We start from the raw sequence: 16,488 nt of genomic DNA on the forward strand, positions 1-16,488 counted from the left end.
CCTACTGAGAACACTTCACAAACTTGAGGATCTAAACCTATATGTTATACGTGTGGACATTTTACAAATATCAGAATCTGGGCTCAGGCACGACATGAGGGCAGGTGAAGCAATTTTTACAAATGAGCAGTTAAATACCAGAGAGTTTAAATGGTTCAGTCAAGGAGGAGACAAGGAAGCTAAGAACGAAGCTTATTCCTCTGGGATTACACTTCTCAAACTTTAAAGTGCCCATGATTCATCTGGAATCTCATCAAAATGCTCGGGGCTCAGGTTGGGGCCTTGGATTCTGCATTCCTAATAAACTCCTAGAGATGTGGATGCTCTTGGCATATGGACCACACGATGAGAATCAAGGATATACAACACGAAGAGACACCTCTGTCTTCTGGGCCACCATGTATCTTGGAAGTCCTAAGCAGAACGAGACCTGCTCCAGTGTTATCTGCTGACGCAAGCCCATGCCAGGGCAGACATGGGAGCACCGTGAAAGTCAACAGGTCTGTAAGACTGAACAAACTTTCTGAGGGCACCATGACCATATGAACAGCCAAATGAATAATATAATTCAACTTGAATAAACAGAGAGGTCTATTTGCTGTTAGTAAAACTAATCATTTTCCCATGTAGTCTTCCTTAAAGTGAACATGATATAAAGGTATTAAAAAAAAAAACCCAGCATATTAAATTTTGTAGTAAAATGTCACTTGTAACCATATACATATAGTATGAATTCTGAGAAATTAAATGCATTTTGTGAGAATAAAGTGCTACCACTGCTCCCAGCTAAAATCATCTCCTCTTCCAAATACAAGGAAAAACCCTTGAATTGTAAGGAAAATGACTGCATTGCCAGCCAGCACAAGGCCACAGGCTCCCCATTTGATCTGAAACATAAGAAAAAAAAAAGATTAAATCCTTACCTTCTTCATCTTGTACTCTATGTAAATCTCTATTATTTTCTGCTTAGAAACATCCAATGAAATATCACATATAACTGTTAAAAGGCTTAAATGTTAGAGGCGGGAGACAGTGAACTATTCAGTAATTAGTCTAACTACTTCATGATGCTTGCTAATTAAGTCTAGTATCATCCTTAGCATTTTTCCCCACTAGACATACTTCTCTACTTATTTTCAATAGACAATGATTGCCTGAAGTAAAATACATCTAGCAAGATTATAAATGGTTCAATTACAATATTGGGTATGGAAGTTCTTTATGTATTGCCTTTCTTCATGAAAACAGGAACTGGAGAGTTATGGATTGGATTGATTTTTTTTCTTCCCAGGCAAGAAAAGACTTTAAATAATAATCTGAATACACACAAAAACAGCCTTCCAGCATGGCAGATGGTTTTACAAGGCTTAGACAGGGATGAGAGTACCATCTAGTGGCCATTTTTTGTTTTATTTTAACCAAGAGAGAACATCAAAGAGTTTCTTCATAAAATATGATGCAGTACAGAAAGGCAAAAACAGAAATTTTTACAGCAAAAAGTTAAGTATGAGTCTAAGGCACAAGAAGAATAAGGTCATGACAATTTCGCATTCAAAAGTCTTCAATGCTTCTCTATTATCAACCTCACATGGCATTCAAGACCCTTCCCCATCAGGTTTTACCAACCTTTCTAGTCTTCATCTCGACCCCTTCCTCAATCATATTGAATCGCTCTTTATTCCACATAGTGCATTCTCATACTTGGCTGCCATTCCAATGAGTAGCCTTCCCTATTTTAATCAAAACCCTATTTCTCCTAAAGGCCCACATCAAATGCCAACTGGAATTTTCTCGGGGCTCCTATGGCATTCTGATCTCATTTCAATTATCACAAAAGTACATTTATAGTATACTTACCCATAAGGCTAGTTTCTGTGCTCTTTGAGAACAGAGACATTATCTGCCTCTTATTCCTGGTGTCTTACAAGGAACACATGTTCCAAAGGTATTTACTGAATGATTAAATAAGACTTGTGCTTATCTGATAATCAATGCCCCAAATAAGAGTTCCACGAAATTAAAACCATTTGTAGTTGGAGGAGGGAGGGGGGGTGTATGTGGCCAATACAATGAAAAACAGTGAACATCAAAGAGCTGAATAAATTATACCCACAATGTTAGTTTTAGAGACAAAAAGAAAATGTTTACACTGAATGAAAGATGTCACTTTATTCACTCTGTCTTCTAGCAATTACACAGCTGGCCCTTCATGTATGCCTATCATATTGAGTCAACAATTGTGTCCATGATCCTATTTGCCAGAGAATTTGATATGATGTTCATTTTGGAACTAGAAAATCAGTTATGATAGTCTTTGTGGATTGCCTTTAGATAGGAAGCAAAGATTTAAAAACAATTCCAGAAAAAAAAGCTTGAAATAAAAAAAGTAAGAAATCAAATGGTCTGGCTAAAAGCTGTTAAAAGAAACAAAGCAGGCATTCTGAAAACATAGCCAAGGCAGATCTAAAATGGGAAAAGAGAAAAACTTTTAAAAAGTCTGGCCTTGAGCATTAAATCTAAGCAACAGAAAATGAATTGAGGTTCCAGACATAAGCTTCTAAAGTAAACTCAGCAACAAATGGGCAAAACAATAGAAAATAAAACTTACCACAGCCACACGAGCAAGAATAACAGGAAATCCAAAGGCAGAAACAACAATCCCCGTAGTGAAAAAATATGCCAGTTCCCGACAGGCACTACTTGTTGCATCAGAGTCATAGGTAGCTCTTTTGGCGATGAAATGGGGGATGGGAGAGATGGCGTGGAATATCAGCACGAACAAGGGCCAGTAAACACTGTCAGTTGGAGGCAGAGGAAACCCAACATGAGAAGTTAGAGCCACAGCTTAAATTAGTGACCTATTACTGTTTCAAAGTTATTATTTTAAATGGCTAGTTTGAAAAAATATCCAATACTACTTATAAGATGATTTTCACCAGAAACAGATAAGAAGTGTTAATTAAAAATTGCTACCTCATTAATATGTAAATAACTTATATTGTGTTAAGAAACAACTATACAATGTATAATTGAGAATTTTAATTGTTTTCTGTATTACTGAGCTGTAATTTCTTTAAGGAGAGGATCTTAATTCAGTCTTCTTTGCTTTCCCTTTAGAACATGCCATAGTGCCTTGCAAATGCTAAGTCAGTAAAGATCTGGTGAGAGCCTGCATATTAGAAATTTTTTAATGACTTAGAATAAAAACTAGATTCCTTGTCCAGGCCTTCAAAGTCTGACATGATCTGGGTATTCTCAACTTCTTTCATTTCTTTCATACCATCTTCCCTTCATTCCCTTCACCAATAGCCAGGCTGGCTTTTTCCCTTCTTCAAATACTCCTTAGCTCATACATGCCACGGGGCCTTTGCACCAGCAAAACCTATGGCTCAGAATGGTCCTCCGCCTGGTTTTCTATTTGGTTGGCTCCTTCTAATCATGCAATATAAAATGAGAGCTCTCTTAAAAGTAGCTTTCCCAAGACATCCACGTTAAATACCCCAAGTCTCCAGTACATCATCCTTTTAACTTTCTGCACAGCTCTTGTTTTGATATGTTTTCTTTTTTATGAAGACACAGATCTGATTTGTATTATCAATCACCAGTTATTTCCAGGACCTAGAATGACATGCTCCATTAATAATTATTGAATAAACAAATGGATTTTAACTATGGAAGGCATGAAAATAAATATGCTTACTAGTAAAAACTTTTGATACACTCTCATTTTCATTACAAGAGATCACAACAGCATAATGCAAAAATGCAATCTATTTTCTTCCTAAATGTCAATGTTTTACATAAATTAAAAATTGCCATCTGCTTTCCAAGTACATGTACTGTATAAATACTTCAAAAATACTTCTCTCCAACTAGACATTATGTTTCATTATCTGAGGAATAAAAAGCATAGTTTCCACTCAATTTTTATATATACACATCACAATAGTATATACCCCCACAATATCCTAGCACAGAACCACCCAGAGAGCCAGCACTTCTGAGCAAGAGTGGCGGCAAAGCCACCATTTCAGACACAGCTCTAGCAAGGCAGGATGGGGACTGAAAAGCAAGAAGGAAAGTGCCTTTCATCAAGAGGACACAAGATGGAAACACTGAGCTTGATTCCTAATTTTAGACTAGAGGATTGTTAGTGTGTTTCAAAAATCACCAAGTAATAGTGTTAGAAAGGGCTTTTATGCCAGTAATAAAATAGGTAGAGAGGAGAAGAGGTTTGGAGCAAGATCTAGCTATCATCTGATATGACCACTGCTAAGAGTTCTCACATCTTCCTAGAATATATAGCGACAGTTTTCTGAAAAACACCTTTATGTTCCCTTTCACAGTCAGTTATCCAATTAAAAACACTGTTGTGTAGAAGCAACTTTGTCTCTATATAAAATTAAAACATTAAATATGTACTATTCTCTAATATACTACTATACTCTGTAAATATAACATTATAAATGTCTATTTTTATAATATAGCTATAATATTTAACAATATGTAAAATATTAATATACTAATCAATAAACTTGTAAGCCAGGTTGATTTTTCTGTAAAAGGTCAAAGAGTAATTATTTTAGGTTTTGCAAATCATAAGGTCTCTGTCTCAAATACTAAACTCTTCCACTGTACAGGTTTTCCCCACTACCCCAAAATACAACCTTTCTATTCAGTATGAGTTGGTAGGTAGGGAATGCTCAAAAATATTTTCAGATAAATTAATGGCAAAAACATTCTCAGACCCCCTAAAAATAACCTACATAATCATACCAAACAAAAATATTCTACTCTCAGATGCGAAAGTAACCCAAGATAACACATTAAAAAAACATAGTTATAATATTTAACTACAAGTAAAATATTAATATATTGGGTTGTCGGAAAAGTCATGACATATTTTTTCTGTTTTTCAAGCAAAAACTGCATCATGGCTGTTGCAACTACTCAATATTATGATAATAGTTCCTTGCTGCTATCTGGCTGTGTTTCAATAATATTTTAATTACCAAAAAAAGGGCAGCAGGCCACATTTGGTCTATAATCCTGCATCACCATCACTAAGATATAAACTAACTTCTTTGTAGTTACAGTACTGGGTCAGTTTCTTACCTTCTAAAGACAAAGTGCATCAAAGATCATTAAAACGTGGATTTAGAGTTGGTTGCGGAATAATGGAAACACCACCAGTCAAGACAGTCAGAACATGACTTCCATTTCTGGCTGTGCCAATTATTGTTATGCAATTTGGGTTAAACCTTTAATCACACTGGGCTTTGGTTTCCCAGCTATTCAATAGAAATGAGGATAATAACTTATGTTCCTAAAGTGAAAGTAATAGCTGTGAAAACTATTTAAGTCATTGAACAACAGAAGTTGTTGCTTTATAACTACTGATCCCTCTTGTGTTCAAGCAATTTCTGTGATAGTGGGCCAGGCCGGGGTAAGAGACTGGAACTCATGAGTGTTGTCACACCAGCTCCAGCTGGTCTGCTAGTCACATCATCTTCCACCCAGTTGCTCAAGCCAGTTACCTGGGAGACATCCAAGAACTCTCTCCCCTGTTGAACCCTGATACCAAAGAAAACCTGGTAATTCTACCGCCCAGATCTCTCTCCTTCCTTTTTTTTCCATCCTTACTGGCACAGCACTAGTTATGGTAATATTTCCTTGCTGCTCTCCCTGACTAAGGTCTCAGCGCTTCCCTATCTAGTCCCATATTTTGGCCAGAATCATCTTTAACACAAACCCCCCACTCTCCAAACCTATTCACAGTTCCTATTGCCTGAAGCGTAAGATCTAACCTCCTTTCCATAACATACACTGAAGGACTGACCTTCCAGCCTCAGGCAGCTGTTCTGTTGCCACTCCCAGCTCTAATTTATGTTTTAGCCTTGTGGAACAGTCACTATGTTTCATGTCCCTGGGCCTTGGGATATGGCTTTCCTGCTGCCTAAAGTTCTCTTTCCCCAGACATCCTCAAATTCTCTCTGTTTCTGCTCACAGTTCACTTACCTGAGCATCTAGACTCTTTAGTTAGTCTTCTTAACAGTTTTATGTGTATTTTTATGTTTCTTGTCTGATATCCCCACAGAAACACAGATACCAACAGAGCAAGACCTTTGCTTTCTTATTTCTTAATCCCTGCTTTTTTCATAACAGTGGCTGGCATGTGGGAAGCACTCAACCAACAGTGATTAAGTAAAGAATTTGCTGGATGCTCCTTCTGCTTTAGAATGCCCTCCCCTTTCATCCACTTAATAAACTCTTATTTGTCCGCCAAGTCTCAGTTTAAAGACAGCTTTTTCTAGGCAGCCCTTCCCATGTCTCCCGGGGAAATTCAGATGTACAGTCTTAGAACTCTTACTGCACCCTATACTCATCTTCACAGACTGACTAGATTGTCTGCCTTCCTATCTCTCAAACACAACTAGACCCTAAGTTCCTTGAGGACATCTTTGCATCCTTGTATCCCAGCTGGTCCAGAGTAGGTGTTCAATCAATGTTTACTAAATGAACATATCCATTTTAAGAATCTTTTGTGTACACATATACAAAGGACCCAGGAAAGGACTGTTCTTAATTTGGGCTTTACTAACTCAGTATTTAGAGCCTGGTGCTCATACCTGTACTAGTAGTGATAAAGACACAAGAAAAAATTCTTTTTGAAATAACTTACCCATAATCCTCTAAGGCACATCCCAACATTAGGAAAGTCAGTCCGATAGCTCCACTGAAGGACAATGCCACAAGAGCTGTGAAATAAAGTCAAGAACTAAAGGTCTCTGATTAGTGATGACCAAGAAGTAGAGGAGAAGAGGTGTTCCCACTCATGGGGAATGACTACTAATGGGTTTAGTTTCTTTGGTGGGTAGGGAGGGTGACAAAATGTTCTGGAGTTAGTAGTGATGGTTACACAACTTTGTGAATATACTAAAAACCATGACATTTTGTACTTGAAAAAGATAATTTTATAGCATATGAAATGTATCTCAAAAATTTTTAATTTAAAGATATAAACACAAAATACCGGATGGTCTCACTCATAGCAGGAATCTAGAAAACTTAAATAAGGGACCAGGAAAAAGAATAACTATAAGAAAGTAAAAATCAAAATCAACAAACAACTATAAACCAGAGACACTCTATGGGGGGTGGGTGGCGGGAGGGCAGAGATTGGGATCAAAATAAGGGGCTTGCAATTGTATGGGGAATATAAAAATAAAATTTATAAAATAAATAAATAAATAAAGATATAAACACAGATAGCAATTTAGTTTATTTGCTGATATTACATTTGATTAGCAAATCACTACCTATGTCCACCCTTTTAAATGATAGGGTGGAGAAAGGTCTCCAGCTTCTCCAGTACCAACCTCTAATGTATGAATTCCCTCTACACTAGTCACAAGAGGCCAATCAGCCAGCCTACACACCAGTGGAGGGAAACTCACTATGGCCCGAGACAGTCATTTCATTCTGACAGCTTCTAAATGCTGAAAACCCTCTTTCCTTAAATTATGTCCAAAACTGCCTCCCTGTAATATACACCCTTTGATCATTTTGCTTCCCTAAACCACAGTACTGCAAGTATTTGAAAACCACTTTCATATCTTCATAGAAAATGATTCCCAGCTAGTATCCACTGAATAAAATATTCACTCTCTGCATCTGTTGGACACTCATCTCTGAGGGAGTAGGAACATATCTGCCCTTGTCATGCTTCTGAGACAGAATATCAGGGTTGTTCCAAAATCGGGAGCTCTGAGTCACCACGGTAACACTGCCACTGACAAGTGACCCTGGGTTGGAACTGCATCTCTTTAAATGCAACCTCTCATCTGTAAAGGGGAAGGATGGTGCCACTTTATCAGGGAGCTCCTGGGAATGAAATGAGATCATCTATATATAGTCTTGGCAAAAGGAAGTGCTCAGTATGTAAATGCTGATCATTTTAGCAATGTTCTTTGATAAAGTTATAAATCAAAAGCATAGGATATGATGTATCCATATTTTCTTCTGAAAAAATCATAATACTCAAAATTAGTCATTGACAAAACTAATTAACATTTTGATTGTTCCTTTTTAATTTAAGAAGAGACTTGGGGAGACTTTTAAAGGAAGATGCCAAGATGCTTATAAAAACACCTGAAATATATAGACAGAAGGCAAGGAAGGATTGTCAGTTTTATGTATTTTTCCATCTAGTAAATATCACATTTTAGGGGGAAAATGTACAGAAGTAACTTTCCATACATTGTTCCAATTGAGATGATCTTTTCCTAGTTGACTTTGTTTCCTCCCTTGGCCTGACCATCTTCACTACTGGGACCTTTCAAAGCTAGGAAAGGCTGACCTTCTTCTTTTTGACCTGTGACACCACTCTCTCAAGGTTCACAACTAAATCTCCAGTTGATTCTTTTAGTTCCTTTTTTCTTTCTTCAGGAATCACATCTTCTGCCATTTCTTAAAGTTGGAGCTGACCAGGAATTCAATTCATCTCTCTTGTCACTCTACACTCTTGCTGAGAAAGCCCCCCAGTGCCAGAAGGGTCCGGCTACATTTGATGCTGCAGCCCAGAAAAGGTGCTACGAACAAGGCCTGAACCTCCAACTCTGATCTAGAATTATCTGCCTGGTAGCAATAAGGACCTCACATTCAACATGTGTAATAGCGAAGCATGCCCACCCTCTCCTCCCAAACATGCACTTCTTCCTTTTGAAGTATCTATGTTGAAAGACAAACAACATCCATGCACTCTGCCTACTAGAAAAAAAGCAAGTCAAGGCATTCCAATCTCCCAGGCCTCTGCTCACTACCTGTGTCCACCCTTTTACAGATTGAAGATTGTGTCTCCCCAACCTCCAATTCATATGTCAAATCCTAACACCCAATGCATTGGTATAAGAGGTCTCTGGGAGGTGATTAAGTCATGAGGGTGGATGAATGACCCCATGAATGGGATTAGTGTCCTTAATAAAGACACCCCAGAGAGTTCCCTTACCCTTTCCACCACTCACCAGAGAGGGAATCTGCTAGCACTTGTGTCCTGGATTCCCAGCCTCCAGAACTGAGAAATAAATTGTCGTTTGTAACAGCCCTAAAGGACTAAGAAACTCTCTTCTCTAGAACCCTCTACTACTGCCCTAGTGCAGCCTTTATCATGTTGTACCTACCTCAAATTGTCAGTCCATCCTCCACACATCAGACGGTGATCTCAGATATACCAAGGCAATTTCACCCCTTTGCAGCTGCTTTCACAGCCTCCAGGTTGTTCCTTTAGAGACATCATGGCCAGAAGACTGACTACCTTTCCAGTTTCAATCCCACTACTCTGCCACCAAGCTGTAGCCTTACTAACACAGCTGCAGCTGCTGAAGGGTACATGCTCTCTCATGCCCACTGCCCAGGTCCCACGTTGTTCTCTCCACTCCACTGAGAATACATTCCACCCTCACCCTATCCTTTGCCAAGAGAAGCCTCATAGAACCTTTTAGAGCCCATTCAAGGCTTGCCTCTTCCATGAACACAGTCTTCATCCTCCCTGGGGCAGGGTCAAGTAATTCCATCTGTTCCAGTTTTCTAGGGCTGCTATGAACAGGGTGCTACAAACTAGTGATTCAGAACAACAGAAATTTATTTTTTCACAGTTCTGGGGGCTTGATGTCTTAAATCAAGGTATCGGAAGGGTCACGCTCCCTCTGAAGGTCCTAAGGGGAGAATCCTTCCTTGCCTCTTCCTAACTCCTGGTGGTTGCTGGCAACCTCTGGTGCTCCTTGGCTTGCAGCTAGTTGTCTAGTTCCAATTTCTGCCTCCATGGCCATGGGGTGTTCTCTTTATGTCTCCATGTCCAAACTTCCCCTTTCTTTTATAGACATTTGTCACTGCATTAGGGCCTAGTATCATTTTAAGTTCAGGACATCTCCCAAGGCCCTATTTCCAAATAAGGTCACAGTCACAAGTACTGAGGAACGGGAACTTGAACATATCTATTTGGGGGACACAATTCACTCCACAACACTACCTTTGCGCTCCCAACTGTATCTGCACACACCTTAGACACTTAGGAAGTAACATTATTTCCAGATCTGTCACCCAACTATAACTTCTCATTGATCTTTTTACCCAAGTCTCAGAACTCATTCAATAAAAATTGAATGGATTATTTGCAAGTGTTTCTTCTTCCATTTCCTAGCCTATTTTCCTTTTTACCACATAACAATTTCTAACACATTCACCTATAAACATCGCCTTTAATATTTGATAGTTACTGGGCACAACTAAATGCAGTGTAATACTAAAACACAACTTGTTATCTGTATTGGCTTCAAATGAATATATTACACAATGGACGCTCTCATAGTAGGACAATGTTCTAGTAAATCATGTTTAATAATGTTGAATATATTAGTCAGCCAGAAAGAGAGGTAAAATGTGTCCACTACTAACAGCTCACACACTGAGATCGATTTCATAGTGAACACACACTCGTGCAAATATACTGTATACCTATGTGCAGCATATCTTGATTAACTGAACAGGGAAGATCTTTGAGTACAAATTTCAAAAAGAGAACTCCAAGATAGAAAAAAAGTTACGCTACTCTGTTCAAAAGATTGTAAATCGAATGATTTCCTAACAAAACAGTAACAGGAATCCTGATAACCTCTCCCACCTCTGCCATGCCCTCCCATTCCGGGAAAGTACCCCAAAAAGGAATCCATACCCTTTCCATCAACAACCCCATTCAAAATCACATTCTGCACAAACAAGACTTTCTTGTCTGTGCATAGATGAATAATGAAGACAGCGATAAGATTCCACCTAATCATCCACCCTCCCAATTAAGAGAAATACAGCATCTCTGGGCGCTTTCTGCTGACACCCCGCCTGCATCAACTCTGCCCAACTGGAAAAAGCATCAGGAACGAGGATGAAGTTCCCTCACGACGAGAACACCGGAGACAAAGCCTCCTCTGTAAGACATGGGAAACTGCCGAGCGGCAGGGAGAGGAAGGGGAGCGTTGGGGTGGACATGCCCGGAGGGGGAAACCTAGTTTAAAACTCGGAGGCTCTGGCGAGACGGCCGAGGAATTGAGGGGGACCCCGGAGGCGATGCTGCCGGGCTAGCCAGCACCTGCCAGGCGGGCACTGCTCCCCGCGAGGCCTCGCCTGGAGGGTCCCGGGATGCTCCAGGTGAGAGCGTGAAGGCCAGTGGCCTTGCAAAAAGAGCTGAGGCTCCCCGAAACGGCCCCCCAGCCGCACCCCAAGGGGCGAAGAAGGCGGCAACTGCCTTCCGACCCAGAGGCGTGGGAAGGGTGGCGGGACTAGGTGGGCTGCTCCCCACCCACGCGCTGAAGGCGCAACTCCAGCCTTAGCCCGAACCTGGGGCGACAGCCCCGTCGCAGGACGAGCGGGTCTGGGGCCAAGATGTACCTTTAACGCCTGCCATGTCTCCCGAGTTGGGGCCGCGGCTGCTTCCGGCTTCCTGCCACAGCCGGGGCCCCAGCCCAGGCCCGCCCCGGGCGGCACGGCGGGTCCCGGGCCCGCCCTCGCCACTCGGAGCCCCGCCCTGCCACTCGGGGCCCCGCCCCCGACGTCCTCAGCCCCGCCCTCTCCACTCGGAGCCCCGCCCCCGCCGATCTCAGCCCCGCCCCGCCACTCGGAGCCCCGCCCTGCCAGTCGGGACCCCGCCCCCGCCGCCCTCAGCACCGCCCCCACCACTCAGAGCCCCGCCTCCACCGTCCTCAGCCCCGCCCTCGCCACTCGGAGCCCCGCCTCCGCCGTCCCCAGCCCCGCCCCCGCCACGCGGAGCCCCGCCCCCGAACGGCCATAACCCCGCCCCTCGCTCGCAGAGCTTCACTTCCCCCGGGTCCGCGGACCTTGCTCCAGGGTCCGCTCATCGCTCAAACCCTCCGCCCTCCGCCAACTCCGATTAACCAGGATCTCACGCCGGAAGCCCCTCTGCTGAAGCCTGAGCCCTTCCCTAATTTCCGAAACTGCCCGCACGCTCCGCCCTTCCTGCGTGGGCTGAGCCACGGGCTCCCCCGGGCCGCCGCGTCCTCGGCCCCAGGCACCCCCGCTGGCCCGCTCGGCACGCGAGAAGCCCCGCGCGAGACCCAAAACTGCCCGAGGGCGGAGACCGAGAAAGTGGGGCGAGGGACACCCGCCAGCAGCCGGCGTTGCAGTCCCCGCGTGCAGGCGCGCGTGCCCTTGTGCACCGGCAGGCGTTCCCGCGGCGGAGGCGGGTGGGGTCGGGGCTCCCGGGGCGGGCCTCGAGGACACACCCTTGCTGAAGATGCGGCCTTTGCAGCGCCCTGCTTGCCTTGATTAACACCAGCTTTGGCATTTTTCAAAAACTGGCGTTTTCTCCTTTGTACCCTGGTAATTTATACAAAGACCAAGAAGCTGTTTTGTGTCCGAGACTTGCATGGACATTTAAATAAATATTGTTTTTATACGCTGGGGCCTCAAAGTCAGCTGGTAACCAAGGCGAGTTTACACCTTGGAGGCCAGTCAGTGTTTGCTTTTGGAGAGAACTGTGTAGGGCAGAAACAATCTGGAGGAGACTCTTAAATCCATCTAGTGTCAGTGCTTTGTTTCACCTTTAACGGGGAGAGCCTCAGAAAGGGAAAGACTTACCTGTGCCAGGTGCAGGTGCGCTGAAAGTGGTTGGATGATGGACCAGTTACCACCCATTCTAGCAAAGAACGGGGTGATCACACTACGGTGATGCCCCTCTTCTACTGCTTTTCATTTTCAACACGACTGAAAGATAAAGGGGTTCTTGAGAACTCAGGTTTCCTTGTCTACCTTAGCATCACTGACTCTCATCACCACCAACTTTCAGTATCTCTGCTCAATTCACTTTTTCAAAATATAAACTAAGCATATTATTTGCAATTATTTTATTTTTTGCAATTACCTTTGCAATTATTTTATTTTTCTAGCTCTCATTTCTCCTCATAGATTCAGTACAATTATTAAAAGCATTGTGTTTCCAGTACCTTGGATATCCAGAAATACACTGCATTCTTTGTTTTGTAGCCTGTATTCTAGTCAAGGTTGTTGAGAAGTTTTCACTCTTTTGAGTATCATTTTCTAAATACCTGTGAAAGCACTCAAGGAAACAAACGCTGGAAGGCTGTTCTTTGTAGTTTTCCTTATTGTAGTGCCAGACTGGTCTCATGAGGAAGTTAAGACATTTCTCCTTAATTGATGAGGATTTTCTATAATTGATGAGGGTTTCATTTCTTTTTCGATTCTTCCATTTTATTTCCTCACATTCCAGTGTGCTTTTGGAAAGCTATATATAGGGGTCTGCTGAAGCCTTCCCTGTCAATCTATGGCTAGCCCATAGAAGAGAAATGGATTCCAAGAAAATTGACACTACTTCAAAGGCACAGCCTGGTTTCAGAAGATACTAGAAGACTGTGAGAAGCCAAAAAATGAGGTGTTTGTCCAAAGGTAATGTCTGGAATCAGAAAAAATACAGGGACAGTTTCCTGCCCACACCATCTGTCCTCTCCAGTTTACTAAATTCTGTAAGAAGAAAGTTAGCCAGGGGCTTTAACCATCTCCTGAGAAAATCCACTTTCTTCTCAGCAGATAGATGCTCATTAAAAAAAAAAAACCCTGCTCTTCCATTAACCCATTCCAGATTCCCTTAAGAATAAAAACATTGCCAAAACCAGAGGGTAAAACCTTAGTAAGTGAAGCTGACTTGCATCAGTGTGCTTTGGGTTGGATGAGCTCTGAGGCCTCCCACACACTGCCTGGGACTACAGTGACCCTTCTGCAAATGAATTTTGTATTCTCTCCTTACATTAAATTCCTTCACACTATGAACTAGGCCTTATTTTTTCCCATTTTAGATGGGCACCTCGTAGTAGTAACTAGTAGTAAAGAAGATGAGATCAAGTACTAACGTCTAACTCTGAAGTCAGACAGCACTTAGACTATTCCTCACAGATCTCATGCCCTCCAAAAGACAGGAACTGCCACATAAATAGAAATAATAGCAACACCTTATGTTTAACTGGCCAATCAAATCCATTAGTTCATTTGATTTTCCCTTACATCTCAATTAGTATCTTGCATATATACTATACACAAATATTGTTTGAATTAACAAATCTTTATGTTCCCTTAGAAAATTAGGATAGGGGGCCTCCCCGGTGGCACAGCGGTTGAGAGCTGGGTTGTGAAGCTGCCCGCAGCCTCTGCAGCGCCGGTTCAATCCCCAGCTGCTCTCCGGCCACCGGAGGAGGGGCCCACATGACATGCAGACCTCTCCTGCCGCCCGCTGCTCCCCTCAGCAGTGTGCTTCCATCCTTCTGCCTGCTCTGCTCCCCGCTCTGGCTCTGGTGAATTCTCTCACCCTCCCGCGCTTCTGACTGTACCTAGTGCTTGTATAAATAAATAAATAAATAAATAAATAAATAAATAAATAAATAAATAAATCTTTAAAAAAAGAAAAAAAGAAAATTAAGATAGGATATTTCCCTATTTTAAAACATCAAGCCTCAAACCTCAGTTCTGAGTAAGCCCTCCATGCCTCTATCTCCTGAGGCAAGATTAACAAAAACCTGCCTCTGCGAACTTTTTGAAAAGTAATTGAGGAACATATAAAAAACACATAGGGCAATGAATGCAAGTTCGATGCAGTGGCATCAAATTCACACTGGGAAACGCTCAAGTCACTGCATAAACTAAATACAAGTATGATGCAACACTACTGAAATCAGCCAATGTTAGTTTTCTTTCCTCTCAGCTACCACTTCTTTTCACTCAGTCATGTTTCTTTGCTATTCTATGCAGACAAATCTGTGAGCCCACAGAAACAAAAGGAACAGGGCACAAGTTACTTTTGGTTGTTCTTTGCTAGTTATGTTACCCACTCTGCACAACCTGAAGTTACAATGTAATTCCACCCACAATATCAACCTGTGATGATGATACACATTGTCTCATCAACTATCAATAACAACCATTACAGTGTAGGTAGTAAGCACCTAAAATAGACAGTTTATATGCACATTCTCTCCTTTGCAGGGTTGTTAGAAGATCTCTAGTTTACAGGTGATAAAACTGAGACTCAGAGTCTTTAAGAAGCTTGCCCAGTGTGAAAGTCTGTAAGTGGAAAAACCAGGATTCAAACCCAGTTTTCTAGTCTCAAGTCCACACTATATCATTATGCCAAAACATCATGGTTTATTTTAGGAACAACCAAAATTTGCTTGCGTGACCTAAATTCCCCAAGAGATGTTTCCAGCAGAAAAGCAGTCCTGTTACTGGTATGATAACAGTCCTGTTACTGTTATGATAACAGTTATGATAACTGTTTCTGGAATTCAACTTCTGTGTTCATTCCTTATATAATGGTGTTTTATTTAGGACCCAACTTGAATGTTCTTCCAAAGACAGTACAGTGATGGTTCAAATGCTTTTGATTTGCAGCATTTGTTAACAAATGAACACTCTGCTTTTATCCTAAAAGAACTAAAATTGGAGCAACATGGCGGCGAGGAGACGCTGCGAGTAAGATCTCCCATTAAAAAAAGTTAATAGGGAGGAAAAGCGGCAGGTCCCAGTGAGAACTGGGACACGGAAGATAAACGGACGACTCCAGCAAACTGCCCGAAGAAGAAAGTTGCCATAAAAGAGGACGAGAAGGGAGGGAAGCGCAGAACCCTGCTCCCCTCCCCCGCCCACAGAGGCGGCACTCTCCGACCGGCAGAGAGGAGGAAAACAACAAACCAAAACGCCCAACAAGAAAAACGGACACAGCAAGTGGGACTGTGAGTGGAAAGGAACTATTGCAGCCACCACACCCCGTGAACGGGAGCTGAGGCGAACCCTGCAGGATCCGCCGCGGAGGTGAGCTCCACGCGCCATTAAAAAGAGAGCCCCGCCCCCCAGGAGGAGACCAGCACCAGCACACAGCCCCGGCCGCCCGGTAAGCTTGCGCGAAAGCGGTGCTCGGATTGCAGCTGCCCAGGTCCCCGCGCCTGCGACCTAGGCTTGCGGGGAGACGGCGGAGGCCCTCCCTGAGTGAGCAGGAACAAGGCGCCCAGGCAGGGGAGCGGGATTCAAAAGGCGCCATTCCCGCGCCACTGATCTGGGCTACAGCCCGCGTCCTGGAACTGAGGGCTGTGGAACTGAGACCCGGGCGGAGGCCCTCCCCGAGTGAGCAGGAACAAGGCGCCCAGGCAGGGGAGCGGGATTCAAAAGGCGCCATTCCCGCGCCACTGATCTGGGCTACAGCCCGCGTCCTGGAACTGAGGGCTGTGGAACTGAGACCCGGGCGGAGGCCCTCCCTGAGTGAGCAGGAACAAGGCGCCCAGGCAGGGGAGCGGGATTCAAAAGGCGCCATTCCCGCGCCACTGATCTGGGCTACAGCCCGCGTCCTGGAACTGAGGGCTTTGGAACTGAGACCCGGGGCACGAAATTAGGGGCGTGGGTTCCCCACGACGGTGGGGCACA

The 16,488-nt window shown here is 43.1% G+C and overlaps 1 protein-coding gene across 1 annotated transcript; it reads right to left on the reverse strand.

Moving 5' to 3' along the window:
- Window positions 1–770: 770 nt before the first annotated feature.
- Window positions 771–8,467, reverse strand: LEPROT (leptin receptor overlapping transcript; the record flags this gene model as incomplete). The annotated part of the gene is made up of 4 exons (XM_084242358.1): window positions 771–887; window positions 2,609–2,795; window positions 6,683–6,765; window positions 8,360–8,467. 4 exons carry the CDS (start codon window positions 8,465–8,467, stop codon window positions 771–773), a joined length of 495 nt encoding a protein of 164 aa, XP_084098484.1.
- Between the last annotated feature and the right edge of the window lie 8,021 nt (window positions 8,468–16,488).

This window comes from Talpa europaea (genome assembly GCF_964194135.1).
Source record: "Talpa europaea genome assembly, chromosome: 9".
NCBI lineage: Eukaryota > Metazoa > Chordata > Mammalia > Eulipotyphla > Talpidae > Talpa > Talpa europaea.